This window comes from Solanum dulcamara, chromosome 7 (assembly GCF_947179165.1).
Source record: "Solanum dulcamara chromosome 7, daSolDulc1.2, whole genome shotgun sequence".
Classification (NCBI taxonomy): Eukaryota; Viridiplantae; Streptophyta; class Magnoliopsida; order Solanales; family Solanaceae; genus Solanum; species Solanum dulcamara.
This window is the reverse complement of record NC_077243.1, coordinates 1,729,731-1,748,029: the sequence shown is the minus strand read 5'-3', so window position 1 is coordinate 1,748,029 and position 18,299 is coordinate 1,729,731. Positions and strand designations below refer to the sequence as shown.

General features: G+C 34.9%; 1 protein-coding gene across 1 annotated transcript; it reads right to left on the bottom strand.

Moving 5' to 3' along the window:
* Positions 1 to 297: 297 nt before the first annotated feature.
* On the bottom strand, positions 298 to 13,224 carry LOC129894144 (uncharacterized). Its single transcript, XM_055969684.1, has 12 exons — positions 12,634 to 13,224; positions 9,110 to 9,336; positions 7,893 to 7,960; positions 6,525 to 6,599; positions 6,012 to 6,361; positions 5,736 to 5,804; positions 5,545 to 5,633; positions 2,231 to 4,360; positions 1,680 to 1,757; positions 1,426 to 1,537; positions 888 to 938; positions 298 to 779 (listed from the first exon to the last, which is right to left on the bottom strand). The coding sequence occupies exons 1-12, from the start codon at positions 13,174 to 13,176 to the stop codon at positions 726 to 728; spliced, it is 3,846 nt and encodes a 1,281-aa protein (XP_055825659.1). The 5' UTR covers positions 13,177 to 13,224; the 3' UTR covers positions 298 to 725.
* Positions 13,225 to 18,299: the final 5,075 nt, after the last annotated feature.

The window sequence follows — 18,299 nt, the reverse complement described above, 5'->3', positions numbered from 1 at the left end:
AAAAAACAAAGATATATGTATTTTTTTCTTGTTAAGTTCAATACGTATTCGTAATATAATATTCTATTGTTTTTCTTTTCTTGTTATATGAAAAGCAAGACAGAAGATTTTGGAAGTGTGTTAAAATTGTAAAGCATGTCCAATATGCTTGGTAAAACATGTACACAATTAGAATCATAAGATAAATATCTTGGTTTTTCATTGTAACAGCAAAAGCCGAACAAAAACTTTTAAGAAACCAAAACTTGCACTTGCGCTAATGCACAACAGTTTGTATCAAAATTTGGTAAAGGATCATGAAGAGTGTCCACTACGACGACAAAACTATGGAAAACTTGCCCTTAGGGCGATTTTACAATCAGAAGTCAACACTTCCAAAAAAAAAAAAAATACACAAGAATGTACTGGGAAACAAGCCCCTCTAAAGAATGGAAAAAAGGAAAGCAAAAATAGGCACTCTACAAGTTTATTTACATCCAGCAAACTGTGATTCCAAATCTTGTAGAAACCACCTTCACCCTGTTTGCGTTGCTCCCACTATAACTTAATGTCTTCTGTCAATTCTTGTGGTCACCATCGTTGATTTCATCTACAAATCGGACAGAGCACTTTCTGCTGGCTTCTCCAGCAAACAATTTCACATAATATAGAAAAGGCAATTCCTGAGTACTCTGGTTCCCCAACAGAGGAAAGATGAGTTGGAACTTAGAAGTCGATCTTTCTGGTTACCGGTCTCTGGCATATGAAACAGCAAAGTCTTTGATCATCTGCTTCAAATGCTGCACAACAAGTTGAAGCGTTCAGAAATTGTAAAGAAAACTAGGACAAGCAAGAAGAAGTTCGGGAAATGAAGCAATAAGGTTCAGAAGTGATGGTCCGATAAGTACCTTCAATTCCTCATGAAGCACAATAAATATTTTCTTCAATCTTTTATGTCTCTGCAGTTTTCAAATGAGTCAGAGATCCCAAAGAAAATACAATATAAATAGATCACCTAAGGCACATGGGGAAGTGGACAGATACATCTGACAAACCAGATCAAGGAATTAAATGAAAGAGTAAAGGGTTATCCAAGTAAACGGGACTATTAAAAAAAATGTGTCTCCAGAGTGCATTGAAACTATTTCGACCATGAAAGAGTAAAAGCTTATCCAAGTTAACAGTACTACCAAAAAAATGTGTCTCCAGAGTGCATTGAAACTATTCCGACCATTAGGCTATCTGTTATCCAGAAATAACTTGCAGAAAGGCACTCAACACTTGCATCCGAAAGCATTGAGAAAAATGCAGAAGAGGATTTTTGAACTAGTGAACTAGAGCTGGTATCACATTAAGAATCATAATAGACATCCACATAGGAAATTGTTGGAGTACAGTTTCCAACTGCTTATCCGTGATTACAAAACATATTGAAAGGAAACTTACTGGTCCACATTTGCGATAAGAATCTTTCAACTGTCCCAACATGTCATAGAATCTTTTTGTGTCTCTTCCTTTAGAAGCATCAAGCTCCTTCCCGAGTTTCATGAACTCATTCCTAAATAATTGATTACAATCTTTATTAGATTAACTAAAACTGAAAATAAACTGTTTGAAAAAGGCGTTGGTTAAACAAGTCCAGAAGAAATAATCTCCATGGAACTTTGAGAAATCAGCATATTTCTGTTCTTGCAACAAACCTGTAGGACTCCAATATTTTGTTTATCGAGCAATAACTATCATACTTTTCCCGATACTCCTGCACATACTCTTCATACCTGAAACAAGGAGAAACTGACATGAGTAACATCAAGAATAAAGGTTTTCAGCAAAAAAAAAAAGAGATGATAGGAAAGTACACAAAGCATTAATTACATCAACACAACATGATCTACTTTTTTTAAGTAATGGTTTAAAGAACAAAGGTCTCAAATAATGAAGATGATCTGAAGTATCCAATGTATTTACCACTCTTTTTTCATCAGTAAAAGGGTAACTTTGTATTAATAGTAATCAATGCATTTACTACTTGAACCCTACATGTGTGTACTCTCTCTTTTTTCAGTGAAGGTTCCAAAAACAAGTTTTCAACAATGAACACAACTTGAAGTATCCAATGCATTTGATACTTGAACACTACATTTGTGTACACTATTTTATGTATTAATTTAAATGCAAGGAGTATGCCTATATGTTTCAACAAGCCCCAAAATGTTTTCTCCACTAGAAAAGTAAATGTTGGAAAACTTACTGGGCAAAATTATCTATTGATCCCTTCAGTTCTGGTTCCTCCTTTTCATACTTGGAGTACGAATTCATCTCATCAGGAGAAGACTCTTGCATCCTTTGATGACGTTCACAGCTCCCCAGCAAAGAAGCATCCTTATGCCTATCATTGATCTCAGCGGCCAAACTGGACTTTTGCCCTTTGTTCTGCTTGACCGATGGAGGAAGTACACTATGTTTTAGATCATGTTGTTCTCGTGCACCAGCAGATGATTTTCTGCGATTGTCTGCATAGACCTCCTGACCAGTCCCTAAGCTCCCTTCTTCGTCAACTTGCCTACTACTATGCACGTCCACTGGTTGGTTATATTGGGACCCAATATCGTTCTGATTAATTCTAGGACGGTGCTGTTGAGGCTGAGGTTGTGCAACCTTTTGGTGAGATCTTGAAAAATCTTCAGCATGCCATTCAGGGGTCCTCCTCTTAGATAAGCCATCTGGAGTGCCAGAAGGCGCAGAGCTCAACTGAAGAGGAGATGATCTTCTAAAGTCTGCTACATTCTTATCAACAGTTCTTCCTTTACTTGACTCAAAATTCCAATAATCTGAACTTGATAGTCTATTCTCTCCTTTAAATGAACTTTTCCTCTCAACCTGCTTTTTCAAACCAGCTGTTTCCTGTATTGGAGGCTCCCGAAGTTCTCCTAACTCCAAGTCTGAGAGCTCTCTTTGAAGCATGTGCCCACGCCCATTAATGAAAGAAGATTTCCCCGTATTACCCATATTATCCTTTGGAGAGTTTCCTGGCAATGGGCTATCATACTTATTGAGGTTTGAATCAACTGATGTTCTTTGCTGGTCCCCAACACCATCTTTTTGATTTTTTCTTTCCCTTTTATCACTACCAATGCTGTATTCATCTTGTGAGTCTTTACTAACCTTGTCCTTCTGTAAGAGGAACCCTTCATTCATTTGAAGGTTTCTTTCAGTGTACTTAGCAGTATGCCCTGAGCTTTCACCTTGTTTAATTGGCCTCTCAGAACCAGTCGGAGTTTTGCCCCTTGCAGAGAAATCAACAGATCTCCGGTCTGGCTGCAAAAATTCAGAAGCAGACTTTCTAGACATGGCCTGATTGTAACTTTTTTGTGAACCAAAATCCCCAGCAGCATCTCTGGAAGATGTGTCTTCCATCTGCATATGAAGGGCCTTATAAGGCCCTTCTGAAGGCTTATCAGGAGATAAGTGTGAACTCTCCACAAAAGTAGAGTTCCTACCCCCAGAACTTTGTTGCTGAATAGCGTTCTGAGTTTTTACTCTCTTATGCTTTTCACCTTTATCAACTGAACGTTTTTCATCACGCACTCTTTTAGATTTACTTTTTTGAGATTTTTGGACGCTATTAGACAGCTCATGCTTGAAGCTATCCTTGTCAATGCTTTCAATTTCACTAGAATGGTTTTGGTAACTAACATTTTCTGCTTCACGAGGAAGCTTCCCCATTTGGACCTGGCTTTGTTTATGCTCATGCCAATCAGATGACAAAGGTCTGATCTCTTGAACAGGTTTTTCATCATCTCTCATAGGACCCGAGTCAGGAATAACATCCATTTCAGCTACTTGGCCACTGTCAGGCAAGTCCTTCTCAATATCCACAATATCAGCAACATTAAGATCTTCAATCTCACCCACCTCAAATTGACCTGGCTCAAAGTCCAAAGTTCCACATTGAAGCTGTTCAGAAGCTCGCAGTTTATGATTCGTCTCTTTGTCATCATCACTCATGATATCGACATCCTCATCAGATGCCTCCTTACTATTAGAAGAAGCATCACTTTCACTGTCACTACTACTCCCACTGGCCACGCTTTTACTTCGGCTTCTACTCTGACTTCCACTATCACTTCCACTATCGCTGCTCTCAGTATCACTATCGCTAGAGCTAGAGCTATTAGCCTGCCCTTCACTTTGATCAGGTGAAAGATGGAGGATATCAATGTTTTCAATGGCATCAGATGCTTCTTGAGGTTTAGAATCACTCACTGCCCCCTCTTCTAACTCACCACTATCAGTTTTTGGACGCAAGACTTGCTGCGGAGCAGATAGTTGATCAAATTTATCAGGGGCAGATGATGGCTGACAACGATCTTCAGGAGAACTGTTAGGAGAAACAAACATCAGCGCAAAGGAAATTTTCAGTTAACACAGAATCGAGCATTTCAATCAATGCGCAAATCTTTTCAGAAAATGATTCTCCTATAAAGGACATAGTAGAGCTAGTAGTCTGGTCCTCAGCAGCACCAACATAGAAGAGATACATTAGAATTATGTTAGCACAAGTTTAGTCTACCAACGGTTTACGCATGGAAAATTTAAAGAAATCCGAAAGTGGATTACTTTGGCTTATCTATTAATTATGTTTTCCTATTTCTTTGTAGCAGTTATTAGCAGTAATAAGGTTATTCCTTCACTTTCTCATTTCAAGAACAAATTTGGGGGGAAAATTGAGAATTCGATTTCTTAAAATTAAAATAAAACAAATTTATGACAATATTATAGTCCTTACCTTGTCTACTTTTTAGCTTTTCCTCGAGATATATATGTTTGTTGCTTCATGTTTCAGGCCAAAACAAAAGGATGAAATTCCGACCGGCCACATGTAATTTGGAAGGCCGAAAGATGTTGTCTTGGAAAAGAACCAGAGAGAAGCGAAAGAGGTTGTCTTGGGAGAAGAAAGAGACTAACAGATCCTAAATGGACTTTATTTATAAATTGTACCATGTACACTGCATGAACCCCTTTTTTTAGCCGAATTCCCGCACCCGTACACATACTCGGATTCATACCCTTGAATCTTAAAATTTGGATTGTGCCGGATCCGAGATACCCACACCCAAGTCCGAGCAACATAGCATATAGATATGATCTCTGTACGTTAGCATCATACCATTTAAATTTCAAATCAAAAGAAGGGTGGTGAATTCAGAAGTACATTTTAACCTTTGTAACGTCAAAGACATGTATTTGCTCCTTGATTGCTTTAGCACAAAACAACAACAACAACATACCCAGTGAAATCCCACAAGTGGGATTGCTTTAGCACAAAATAAAGAATGTCGAGGTCTTTTTGTTTAATAGTATCATTTCACTTTGTTTAATAGCATCATTTCACAAACGTCCTCTATGTTTTTCTCTGGTCGAAAGCTCCCTTGCTCCTACAGGTATACTTATGGAGACTTCAATTTGACTATGCATGCTAAATGCAGATCAGCTTTGTCTCTAACAGATACGATTTGGATTCAAATTGAAGAGACAAAAAAAAAAGCCTGAAGAAACTTGTACCTTCCACTTTCAGGGGCAGGTTTCGGGAAACTTTCTATATCCACTTCCGGTTTCAAGAAGTATCTTCCTGGAGCTTGGTACATAGCAATCTGCCACCACAAATTAACGCGTAAAACATTATAACTATTGTGTCACGGACATGCCTTCACTTCTCTTTGCCTTTTTCAGCAGAATTATAGTGTACCATTTACCTTTTTTAGAATGGGCTCAATTTGCTTGGCTGAGTTCGGAAGCATGTCTCCAACAGCTTTTTCCAGTGCCTAAGAACCCAGAAGATATTTTAAGGGCAAGAAATAAGAAGCTGATGCAGTATAGAGATATACTTAAGAATTTACCAAGTACTCCATGTCTAAAAAAGAGCAATAAGCCAAAGGGAAAAGGATATCTTTATTCTGAACTTACACTCCACCTCCTACAGCAGATTGCTAGCTAAATTAACAAAGGTCCAATACAGTTCACACGCTTACCTTAAGACTAATCCCCTTGGATTGGTTCTCCATAAGTAGAGAAATCAACATGCTACGCAGATCAGTGGATGTAGTGCCTGTATGACTTTTACGTCCTACTTTATCCTGTAAAGAATTTGCGATCGCCTTGCCAGGAATTTCTTTGTCTGAGCTAGTAGCTTTAATCATTGTTTGAGTGGGTATCATATTGTCCACAACAATTTGGTCCTTCAAGAGATTGACATTGCCAAATGGAGATGCTGGAGCGCCAGATGGTCCAGGTGGAGAAGATAAAGGAGAAGCAGAAGGCTTTCCCTTTGAATTTAATGTTGCAGACGAGCCAGATTTGTAAGCAGATCCGTAAGATCCCCCTGTAATTCATAAAGTTCAATGAAAAGACAGGAAACGTAATACCACCAAAACAATGAAATATATTCAAGAAGTACCCTCTTTCCAACACCTGGACATGAAATATACTGACTGGACTACAAGCAGAAAACATAAGAAACATCTACACTTCAGCTCCGAAATTACCTGGAGGTGGTTCTGCCTTGCGTTTTTTTAAAGGAGGCTCTTTCTTTTGCTTGAAACCCATCTTCCATGGATTAGCTGAAAGAGACGAAGAGTTAGCTTATTATTAAACTGAAATATCAGAAATTAAACAAATACAGCCATTATAGATCATCCATCTAGAGAACTAATGTTCTCCACAGTATCTGTTCAATAAACAAAAAGACACATTCATTTTGTCTGCATTTCTGGTGTAAATAATTTTATGTAGAAGAGTCTGAGTCATTATTAGAGTTTTTGGATCTTTTTGGGTAGATAATCTTTAGGATTCACTGAATCTTTTGTAAGTCTGGCTTCCAGCACAAACTGTGCTGATGAATATACTGTTACCATTATCAAGAAAAAGAAAAGAGACTCTCCAGAAGACAAGCATACACATCATCTGCTTAACTATAGTGTTATAAGTTGCTGTTTTCATATGGTACTAATATTGTTTCTTCTTATCAGCTATTGTCATTAAATATTCCGTTTAAGCTGCTGTTTCATAAGGTACTACAATTGATTCTACCACACAACAATGATATCAGTATCCATGCAAACCAAACGCAAACATCAAGGAGAAGTTTTATGTTATAGCCACAACGAGTAGTACCAGATAGCATGAGCACTTCTACAACACCAAGAATGACTGCCAATATGCCACTATTAGGACCTCATATTTCTTTCCTTTCTCACATTTAATTCATTGATTATAGCAAGTTGGTGTGAAAAATATGTATTAAGCAAACTCAACAACAGTTCTCAAACAAGTTATCCCAATCATCTAACCAAAGGTTCCAAAAGAATTCTTTCCCTACACCATAAAAATCATGAGAAAAGAAAACGATATCCTTATAATACTAATATCTCTTTCATAAACATGGAACAATCTCCTACTTCTTTCATTCCATGTAAGCTAAAGTATACATAATGATTATCAGACCCTTCATAATAGAACACCATTAAAACTATCTTCTCGTCCCCTCAATTTTCCTCTTCCGCTTGTAAATAAAAAGCTAAAATGGGATACCAGAAGCTTTCCTCTCTCCTATACTAATGCACACCCGTCAAATCTTCTGAGACTTTTGAGTTGTTGCTTTATCCTCAAATAGATACCAGAAGCATTTCTACATCAGGTTCATAGTCCATCTAATTTGTAGAAAAAATTATAAACTAAGAACAATCTACAAGGCCCTTTTTTTCTTTTGGGGAGGTAAAAATTTCATTCCATAATGTACAAGAAAATGATTGACTCCTGAGTAAAACTTAAGAGCAATCTACCAGACCTTAACCGGGGTAAATTAGAAAAGCGATTATCAAAGGCTTAATTTCAATGTTAATGACAATGCATACCTTCAGCTGCAGCCATTGCCTTCGCCTGAATCTTCATAGATGGATTGCCATGGTCCAAAACAATGGCTCTGTTTTAGAAATGCAACAATATCACTATACATGAAGAATGAGAATACAAATAACAGTAAGATGTAAGCAACACTAGAATCTTCCTTATTTAACTAATACTCCCTCTGTTTCAATTTGATTGGCCTATTTTGACTTGGCGTGGAGTTTAAAGAAAGTAAAGAAGACTTTTGAATATTGTGGTCTAAAATTAAAGATATGTCAAATGTACCAAAATGCGCTTTAATCTTGTGATCTTAAACATGCCATGTGGAAAGTTGAAATGCAAGTGTTGCTAAAAAAGGAAATGGTCATTCTTTTTTAAACGAACTGAAAAGGAAAGTAGACTAAACAAATTGAAACATAGGGAGTATGAAACTTTTCTAAAGGATCGGAAAAGCCTTAAACATTTTGACATAACATATCACAATCAAAAAGCAAAATTGTTAAAGGCTCGCTTGAGGCACACATAAGCCCTCAAGCTAGGTGTGAAACAGGTTAAGCACTCCGCCTCGCTTATGCCACGCTGTAGATCAGGTACCAAGGTGCTAAGACATATGTCTCATCGCCATCAACCATAGGCTTCTTCTTAAAGTGAGCAACACTAAACAATAATTATTTCCTTTATCCATATAATTTTTTTCTGTCTATAGTTTATCATTCTTGAATTTTAATGTCTATATTTTGCATTTCTGTCTTAAAGTTCCAGGAAATATCAGCACCTTTTCTTTCTACTTTTTGCCTTTGATAAAACTGGTCGGAAATCTGAGAGAGGGTTTATAACAACAATCTCAAGCTAATTCCTTTCAACAGCACAAAAATTTAACGGCGGGTTAGAGACAGGTATGTTGTTACTCCTAGTGTAGTGGTTTAATTTTCAGTAAACTACACATTAGCAAGCTATTTAACAAAATTTAAGACAGGATCTTCCTTCGTCAAGTAAATATAAATCTAACAGAAAAATGCTTACAATTCCATCCTCATTAAGCCCTTCTCTTCACCTCCCCTTCCCCTCCCAAAAAAAGTAAAAACGCTCAACTTTATATATCTGAACATCAACAAATTGTAGAGAAATTTAATATATCTAGCTATAATAATCAACTATTTGCATATGTCATCTAGAGTCAGACAGTAAATCCTTGTCCAAAAAAAGAGTTACGCAATAAACATACTTTCGTGATTTAAGCTTCTTCTCAGCTTCTTCTGACCGCATTTTAACATGGTTTGTAAAAGATTCATCCAGAACACGTTGTACATTCAATTTTCGCCAAGCACCACCTGACTCGACAAGCAAACCATTTCCATCTTCACCACTTTGACGTTCTTCATATATATCACATAGATCTCCCGGTTCACGCGACCATGTGAATCTGAAGTCTTTACTACCAACATTAATGACCTGATACAAGTTGGCCAAATCTTATCCAATTATACTTAACCACAATAACAGTGATGTCCAGCATGAGTTTAAAATCAAGTCAATGGATGTCAGAAGTTCTTAATGAGGCACTCATACATGAAGCTCGATAAGGAGCATAACTAAAGATGACAGAGTAAGTTTGATACTAAAGCTTATGTTAGAGAAGGAACAAACAGAAGAGACGCTCAGTGGCATTTCATATGCAAGTTACGGTATAAAATTATGGCGCTGTAGTATAAAATCTAGGAAAGATAATCACTAAAATATACTCCCAGTTGATTCATTTTTAACGAACAAATACATGATGGCAAATTAGAAGGATAGATCAGAAAACACTGAAAGCATAATGTTGTAAATACTTTGATATGGACCCCTTTAGAAGCACATTTCCTGTTTCAACAGCTTTTAAATCATATTGCCCAAACTTGGTATTCTGTTTCTTTATTTTCCTATTCTGTTACATAGGAAATTTAATAAAGAAAGCACACAAATGAGGTAAGGATGCATAGCTTTCAAACAAAAGGAAAACTACGAACTACCGCAGCGGAGCCAGGTTGATGTAAATTCAAGAAAATAATAGGATCTCATAGTTGGGATTTAAACTAGTAACTTAAAGCACCTTTTGAATCCCTTTTACTACTACACGAGAATTTTCCTTTTTGTCAAAGGGGATTCAATGTTTATATATAACCAAAAAATATATTTTATCCTTTAACACAGTATAATTTTCCGATGAAGGAGATCCAATTGAACACTCTGCCCCTGCTTTGAAGTCTTCTTGTCTGGATAAGTAGGTAACCTACAAGTCTTATCCTTGCAGAGACATAGATATCAACTTGCAGCAGTTGCTAGAGGTTTAAAATGCTAAAAGCTTTTTTGCTGCACACCTGCAGTATAATGTTTGTGTTCCATGTTCATGTTAGGGAGACCCAAGACGCAATAATTTTAACTTGGACATAGAAGCAATCTTCTTTCTCATTCGGAGGAAAAGGTGCGGAAGGAAAAGGAAACAACGGAGGGATCCGAAAAAGTCTTTTTCAAAACCTAGCATCAAGGAGTTACGAAGCAAGGACTTTCTTTTAGCTACCGGCCCAAACAAAAGAGATTAGCCTCTTGATCCTACATGTCCGGGGGAGGAGAAGAAGATAATGTTTTTGTTCCATGTTCATGTCAAGGAGACCTAAGAGGCAACAATTTAACTTGGATATAGAAGCCATCTTCTTTCTCATTTCGAGGAAAAGGTGTGGAAGGAAAAGGAAACAATGGAGGGATCCGAATCGGACCTAAATGGGAATGACATGAAAAGTCTTTTTCAAAACCTAGCATCAAGGGCGTTACAAAGCGAGTACTTTCTTTTAGCTAGCAGCCCAAACAAAAGAGATTAGCCTCTTGATCCTTCATGTCGGGAGGAGGAGGAGAAGAAGAAGATAATGTTTGTGTTCCATGTCAAGGAGACTTAAGAGGCAATAATTTGCCTTGGACATAGAAGCCATCTTCTTTCTCATTTCGAGGAAAAGGTGCGAGACGAAAAGGAAAACAACGGAGGCATCCGAATCAAGCCTAAATGGGAATGACATGAAAAGTCTTTTTCAAAACTTAGTATTAACGGCGTTATGAAGTGAGGACTTTCTTTTAGCTGCCGGCCCAAACAAAAGAGATTAGACTATTGATCCTTCATGTCGGGAGGAGGAGAAGAAGATAATGTTTGTGTTCCATGTTCATGTCAAGGAGACCTAAGAGGCAATAATTTAACTTGGACATAAAAGCCATCTTCTTTCTCATTTCGAGGAAAAGGTGCAAAACAAAAAGGAAATAACGGAGGGATCCAAATTGGAGCTAAATGGGAATGACATGAAAAGTCTTTTTCAAAACCTAGCATTAAGGGCATTGCCAGTGTTTTGGACCGTGAAAGGCGACAAAAGTCTACCTCGCCACAAGGCGAGACGAGCAGCGAGGCGCTAGCCTTATTAAAGTGCGACGCCAATTAATATCAAAAAATTAAATTATTTAATTGAATACATAAATAATCAAAATCTCAATAGCAATAACGTATTAGCAAATATTTCAATTCAAAAACTGAAAAAAATATATATATAGTAAATACTAAAAGTCTAGAATTTGAACGAGAAAAAATCAAAACAAAAGTCAACAGTAAGAAAAAAATAGATGTAGAAGTAACTCTGAACTCTGAAGTCTGGAGGAGGAGGAGGAGGAGGAGGAGGAAGAAACAGAGGAAGAAGAAAAAAAGAAATACGTATTGGTGGGACTTTGGAGTCACCGGTGAAGTCTAGTCGAGTCGACTGGTTAGAGTCGCAGTCTAAGAGTGCCACTATGCAAATTTGAAAAGAAAACCCAAAATTGCCTTTTAACTTTAAAACCCTAAATTGGTCGGCTTTTTTTTAAGAAAATACAAAAGGCGACACCTTTCTTGCCTTTGTCGCCTCTCGCAATTGTCGCCATGGCGTCGCCTTTTGAAGATCTCCTCGCCACAAAGCTACTAGGCGACGAAGGATCGCCTCACCTCGCCTCTCGCCATTGGCGACGAAGCGATCGCCTTAACACTGGGCGTTACGAAACGAGGACTTTCTTTTAGCTATCGGCCCAAACAAAAGAGATTAGCCTCTTGATCCTTCGGGATGAGGAGAAGAAGATAATTTTTGTGTTCCATGTTCATGTCAAGGAGACCCAAGAGGCAATAATTTACTTGGACATAAAAGCCATCTTCTTTCTCATTTCGAGGAAAAGGTGTGAAACAAAAAGGAAACAATGGAGGGATCCGAATTGGACCTAAATGGGAATGACATGAAAAGTCTTTTTCAAAACCTGCATATGAAGCGAGTTCTTTCTTTTAGCTAACAGCCCAAACAAAAGAGATTAGACTCTTGATCCTTCATGTGGGGAGGAGGAGGAGAGGAGGAGGAGAAGAAGATAAGGACAGCTTTCTTACTTCCATTCCCATGGCAAAGTTTAAGCCAAAACTCAACAAATGCTTTTTTTGCAATCTCCCTTGCACTAGAAGTATCCAGTTAAGCACAACATGTTCAAAGAATCCAACTTATAGGTAAAGCCAAAAAAAATGAGAAAGCCATCTAACAACAAATAAATATGTTGCACACAGATCTGTAAAACAAGTTATTCATTTCTATGCTTTGTTGTTACAGCCCTCTGAATCTAAAATCTCTCCGTGCAGTAGCAGACATGAGGTTGAAGTCCAATTCAAGCTCTTTACCTAGATAGCAGTCTAAAATGCCAAATTAAAGCAAACAAAAAACTCACATTTCCAGCGGAATTATTAGCAGTGGCATCAAACTTGATCCTGGCTGCACCTCCCTCAGTTTCCACTCGCTTGATCTCCTCCACTAGGTCTGGCGCCAGCCGAATTATCATGGCATAATTCAAAGGATTTCCAGTGACGAGGCTAAAAGTCTCCTCGGCTCCATTAGAGGGAGCAGAGGAGGTAGGACCCGAGGCCATATTGCGGTTGCGCGGTGCAGCAGCTCCACTGCCAACTGGAATCCGGCGGGCCGGCGAAGGGGATGACCTGTGGAGAGGCGGTGGTTGGAACGATGACTGGATGTTGCGCTTCCCGACGCCGCCACCACGGCCGGCGCCTACGCCTCCACGGCCGAGCTTCCCGGAGCCTCCGTACATTACGTTCAGGTCCTCAAATTGGGAGTTGGTATCCGAAGGGAGTCGTAAGTGGCGAATGGAATTGACGAAAGAGGGAATCGCACCTTTGAGATACAGAAAATACCCAGCGAAAGGGGAGCCGTCGACGAAATTCACTAATTTGGGTTTTTCGGTTTTGTCTTTTAACATGGGCCCACGGCTCTCTAAAATCGATAACTCGTTTCAAATTGAGAACCATATAAGGGAAAAAACTGATCATATGCCTACTTGAAAAGACACCTTATAGTTTATACATATACTAATATAATTCAGATATTTCAACATATTTGTTTTGGTACACTTCGGACACATATACATTATTGTAAGTGGCTATAATTTTATAATTATTAATATGATTTGCACTATTTTCTATTATTTTATTATAACGTATAATATGTGTGTGATCAGAAAGTAAAAAGATTGGTGATAATTATAAAAAACGGACGTGGATAATGAGGCAAACTTCGGGTTGTTTCTTTAAAGCAACGTTCTACTTTCAATAAGATTTTCAATTTTTGTTTGTTTTCTTTCTAATGATCCTCTCTCTATTTGTTTTTTTTTCTTCTATCGATCCACCTAATGTTACTACTTCATGTTATATTTGTATTGTTTAAAGGGATAATAAGTTTTCACTATTATTTTCTGCGCTTTTCTCATTTACGTTGTTTTCTTTTTGATTTTCAAACTCTGATTTTATTATTCTATCTGTGTGTTTTTCTTTTTTGCGAATCCAATAAGTTTTATTACAACAAAAATTTTAATATAAATCCATTTTCACTCTTTTCATTTTACATTTTTTTCTCAGATTCTACATTTTTAATCTGTGTTTTTTTTACGTATCCTAATAGTTTTACTTTTGTTTTCTATTTTATGCAAAATGTTTGATGAGTATTATAAAATTCTTTTTTTAATTGTTTATCATTCAATGAATATCTCTGACTTTCAATATCAAATCTATTTTGTGCCATTTTTTTTCTTACGCATTATACAGTTTTCAATATCAAATCTCTTTTATGTCTATTGTGGATTTCGATATGATTTTCATGCTCAAATTCTATGTTTCTATTTGTATTTTTATTTATATGCAGATCTAGTACGATTTTTACATGTTGCTCTATATTGCTTTTCAGGATAGGATTTGTATTCAAATATTGGTTAATCTTTTTTCTTTTTGAATTTTGAACTCAATTCTAATTTATATCTGTCTATTCTCACATGAACTGGTAAGCTCTGAGAAATTTACAAAAGACCAGTGTGCGTAACTGCGTATTTGAATGAGGCCATTGTGTTCAATAAGATAGTATTCAACCTTAAGTTAAAGAAAAAAAATCAAATAAATAATTCTATAATTTTTTTATTTTACTTTTTCTATTTATGTAAGGAAAAATTACCTATTTACGCTTCTTTATTTATCATATTTTTCATTACTCCCATCCATTTTTAAAAATTTTTAAAAATACCTTCTTTCCATTCAGATACATTAATTCAGTAATCTGGATACATTAATTCTGATTCATAAATTATCTTTATGTTCAATGTATCATGCTTTAAATGTTACCTGCTGATACATAAAACTCTAATTAATGTATCCAAATTACTGAATTAATGTATTTGAATTACCATGCCAATTTCTGTAAATTGAAAAAGAATAAGAAAAAACAGTAATTAGTCTTTTATACTGTGTGATTTATGTAAGTTGGCAATTTAAATGTGACCATTGGGCCATTTTATTATGATTAGATTAAAAACATAGTTTGAAAAGGTCAGCCCAAAAGTTGCTGGCCCAAGCGGAATCAACAATATTTTCATTTTTAACATGTTTAACTCATGCGAAATTGAGATGTTTGGTGACAAAATTCCTATTATAAGTATGTGAGGCTCCCGAATGAGTTGAATTGTGATGTGATATATTTGGTCGATATATTTATTTTTCTAAAAAAAATAATCGTGTTGAAATTGAATATGCTTTTTTGGTTGAAGAAATTCCAATTTGATACTTTTGTAATCTGTATGTGTTGTTATTTTGTGGTAATACTAATGAGTGATGCATTAGATGGACTTTGGGTAATATAATTGAAAGAACGATGGAAAAGGATATAGGAGAGAATGAATAGTAAGTCCATAAATACACTTGTCCGTTAAAGATAAAGACTCGTACATTTTTTTTGTTGGTAGAATTTCACACTGAATAAAAATTCTTGTAATAATAATATTTTAGATGTTTTCCCTATATATTACTTGGTTAGACTTACGAAATTAGATTTTTTTCGCAGTTGACAGTTTATAAGTAAGTTGACAATTTATATCATATTAAAAGCATGAAGGTCCCTAATAATGTTGATTGAACTTTTTATCCTTCATTAAAAGACGTTTTAGACAAAATCATTTTTTCACTATTTTTCTTCAATTACGATACCATTATTTTAATAATATTAAATATAGTAAATATAGTAAATATAATAAAAAATTAAATGAAGAAGCTTTTCTTATTATGGTTAAATTCCTAATCTTTTTTCAACTAAAATAGATTGATAAAAAATAGTCAAAAACCGTCTAAAAATAATAGTCAAAAAAGAATTTTAAAAACGTCCAAAAAAATAGACAAAAAATAGTCAATTAAATGTCCAAAAAAGTCAAAAAAAAAAGTCCATACAAAAATATGGCCAACAAAAGGCAAAAGTCGAAAAGGAAAATAGTCAAATTCATAGTTATAACTTATAACCAATAGTAGTAAAGGAAAATAACGGAGCAACAACGCTCTTATTTGAATTAGGAGTTCTTTAAGTCCTAATAATTAGGACTTTAAATAAGTAAAATTATTTTTCCATCTTTAGTTTGGATCAAAATTTACAAAAAAACATATCTTCTCCTACTTCTATTTTTTGTTCTTATTTTAATTTAGATTCAAGTGGTCTTCTTGCATTTATTATTATCATTCTTTTTGTCTTTTTTTATTTCTTTTAATTAGTAGCTTTAAGAATTATATATGAATTATACATAATCAACTGACAATAAATTCTCTCCTTTTAATAATTTCTCGTGGATCTTTTCAAGTCGAAAATTTTTTATCCAAAAATTGAACGAAACAAGCATGTTGCCGATGGATGAAGAATCAAAAGTTTATCACCTTCCTCTTTTATCTTGCTTTGTTTAATTGTGACTTAGTTTTATTATATATGTTATTTAACTATATTCTGATATATTATTCGCTAGTAGTATAGTGTGATCTCTAATTAAACTTATTTGTTGAATTAAAATATAATGTTGCAACTAAGTGCTCAATCTTGATACGCAGAGTTTTTATTTGATTGATGAATCTATAAATTTAGGTTTATAAGCGACTCTTTCAATTTGGATTACCTTTTTGAATATGATAAATTCAATATTTTGAAAAATGCATTGAGAAATAACTATAGTTAATAATAAGGATATATTAGAAACTAAGTGAAAAATTATTTTTAATTTTCTTAACTAAATAAATAAAAGTGGACATCGATTTTAATATAGTAAGTAAGTAAATATTGAAAGTACACAAGCGGCATTGAGGGCTTGACTAATATTTAGGAATTCAACTATATTAATTATATATTTACTTTGAAAAAACACAATATATTTTGAAAAAACTGTTAAAATTTAAATTATTAATGAAATTTGATGTCTACTAAAATTGTGTCCAACTATTTTTTAATAAATAATTGATGAATTAAACTTAATCCTAATCAAAGACAATTTTTACATTAAATATACAGAATGATATGACAATAATTTTACTGAAGAAGAATATTAGAGTCCATCATCATTATGTTGTTTCTATATACATCTATTATCAATTAACACAATATACATGTGCAAAACACGTGCAATATATTAGTAACATATAAATGTGTCTCTTTGCAGAAACCAACCAATTTACAAAGGAGAGTAAGGTAGATAGTTATATTTTTTTAAAAAAAATTAAATAGTATTGTCATTTACTTCTCACGAACAATTCTCAAGCTGAACTCATGGATAGCTTTATAAAGGCAAGAGAACTTGAATATGTCATGCTAGCTCATACTAAACTAATTATATATATATATATATATATATATATATATATATATATATATTATTTTTTTTTCTGTTTCAACACACCAAACTCTTGTTTTATGTCATGGAATCCACTAGTTTAAATATAACCGAAATTTTCAGTTTTTGCCTTACTTTTTTGAACCCTTTAGTTAATGAGGAATTTTCGCATATAGTCACTCAAAAATATTTTAAATATGCCCTATAGCTATAGTTTGCTAATTACAATTTGTAGCTATAGTTATATCAATGTTTGTATAATTCGCGCAACGTTTATATACGTTCGTATAGTTCGCTATACAATTCACAATTTTTATATATCATTTGTATATTTTACTATACAATTCATGCACAATGTTTGTATAATTCGCTACACAATTTTTAGTGTTTGTATATTTCGCTATACAATTCGATTCGCGCACAACGTTTGTATAATCACGCACAATGTTTGTATAAATCGCGCGAATTATACAAAACTCAAATTGTATTCGCGCACAACATTTATATAATTGCGTAAATTATACAAAACTCAAACGGTAATTACAGTTAGATTTTTGTCACGAGCCGTAATTAATTCAAACTATAGTTGTGTTAGCTAATTAACTAAGTATATGTTTGCTTATTTGCATAAATTTCCCTTAGTTAATTACACCTAGTTCCACTTAATGAAATAAGATTTAATAAAGGGAAAAGGGTCATACATGCCCCTAAACTAATCGAAAATGTTTAGATATACCCTACATTTAAAGTTTGGCCCACTCATGCCCTTGCCGTCCAAGTTTTCGCATATATATAACCATGTAACCGTTAGTTGCTTTGCTGGAAATAACCAACCCATTTCTTTTTTTTTTATTAAAATGACATTTGAAATTGCCACATAACTCCATTAATTGCCACATGACATTTTTATTAAATTCATCCTTTTAATATCTCTTAATTATCCGATCCGAATTATTCGATCCAAAACACCCGTCCCTTTTAACCCAAAATCAAAGCCCTAACTGTGGGGAGGATTGTTGTGTTGAAGTGGCAATTCATATAAGACCATTCATTGGAGATGAGAAGCTTCAGGTTGTAAAGATTATGTTTCGGTGGTCCATGGGAAGTCACAGGTACTGTAGTGTGATTTTGGGATTCACCATTTTCGGATTCTTTAGTGTGTTGGGTCTTATTCCGCAACCTTTGTTTTTTAGCTTTTTATTTTT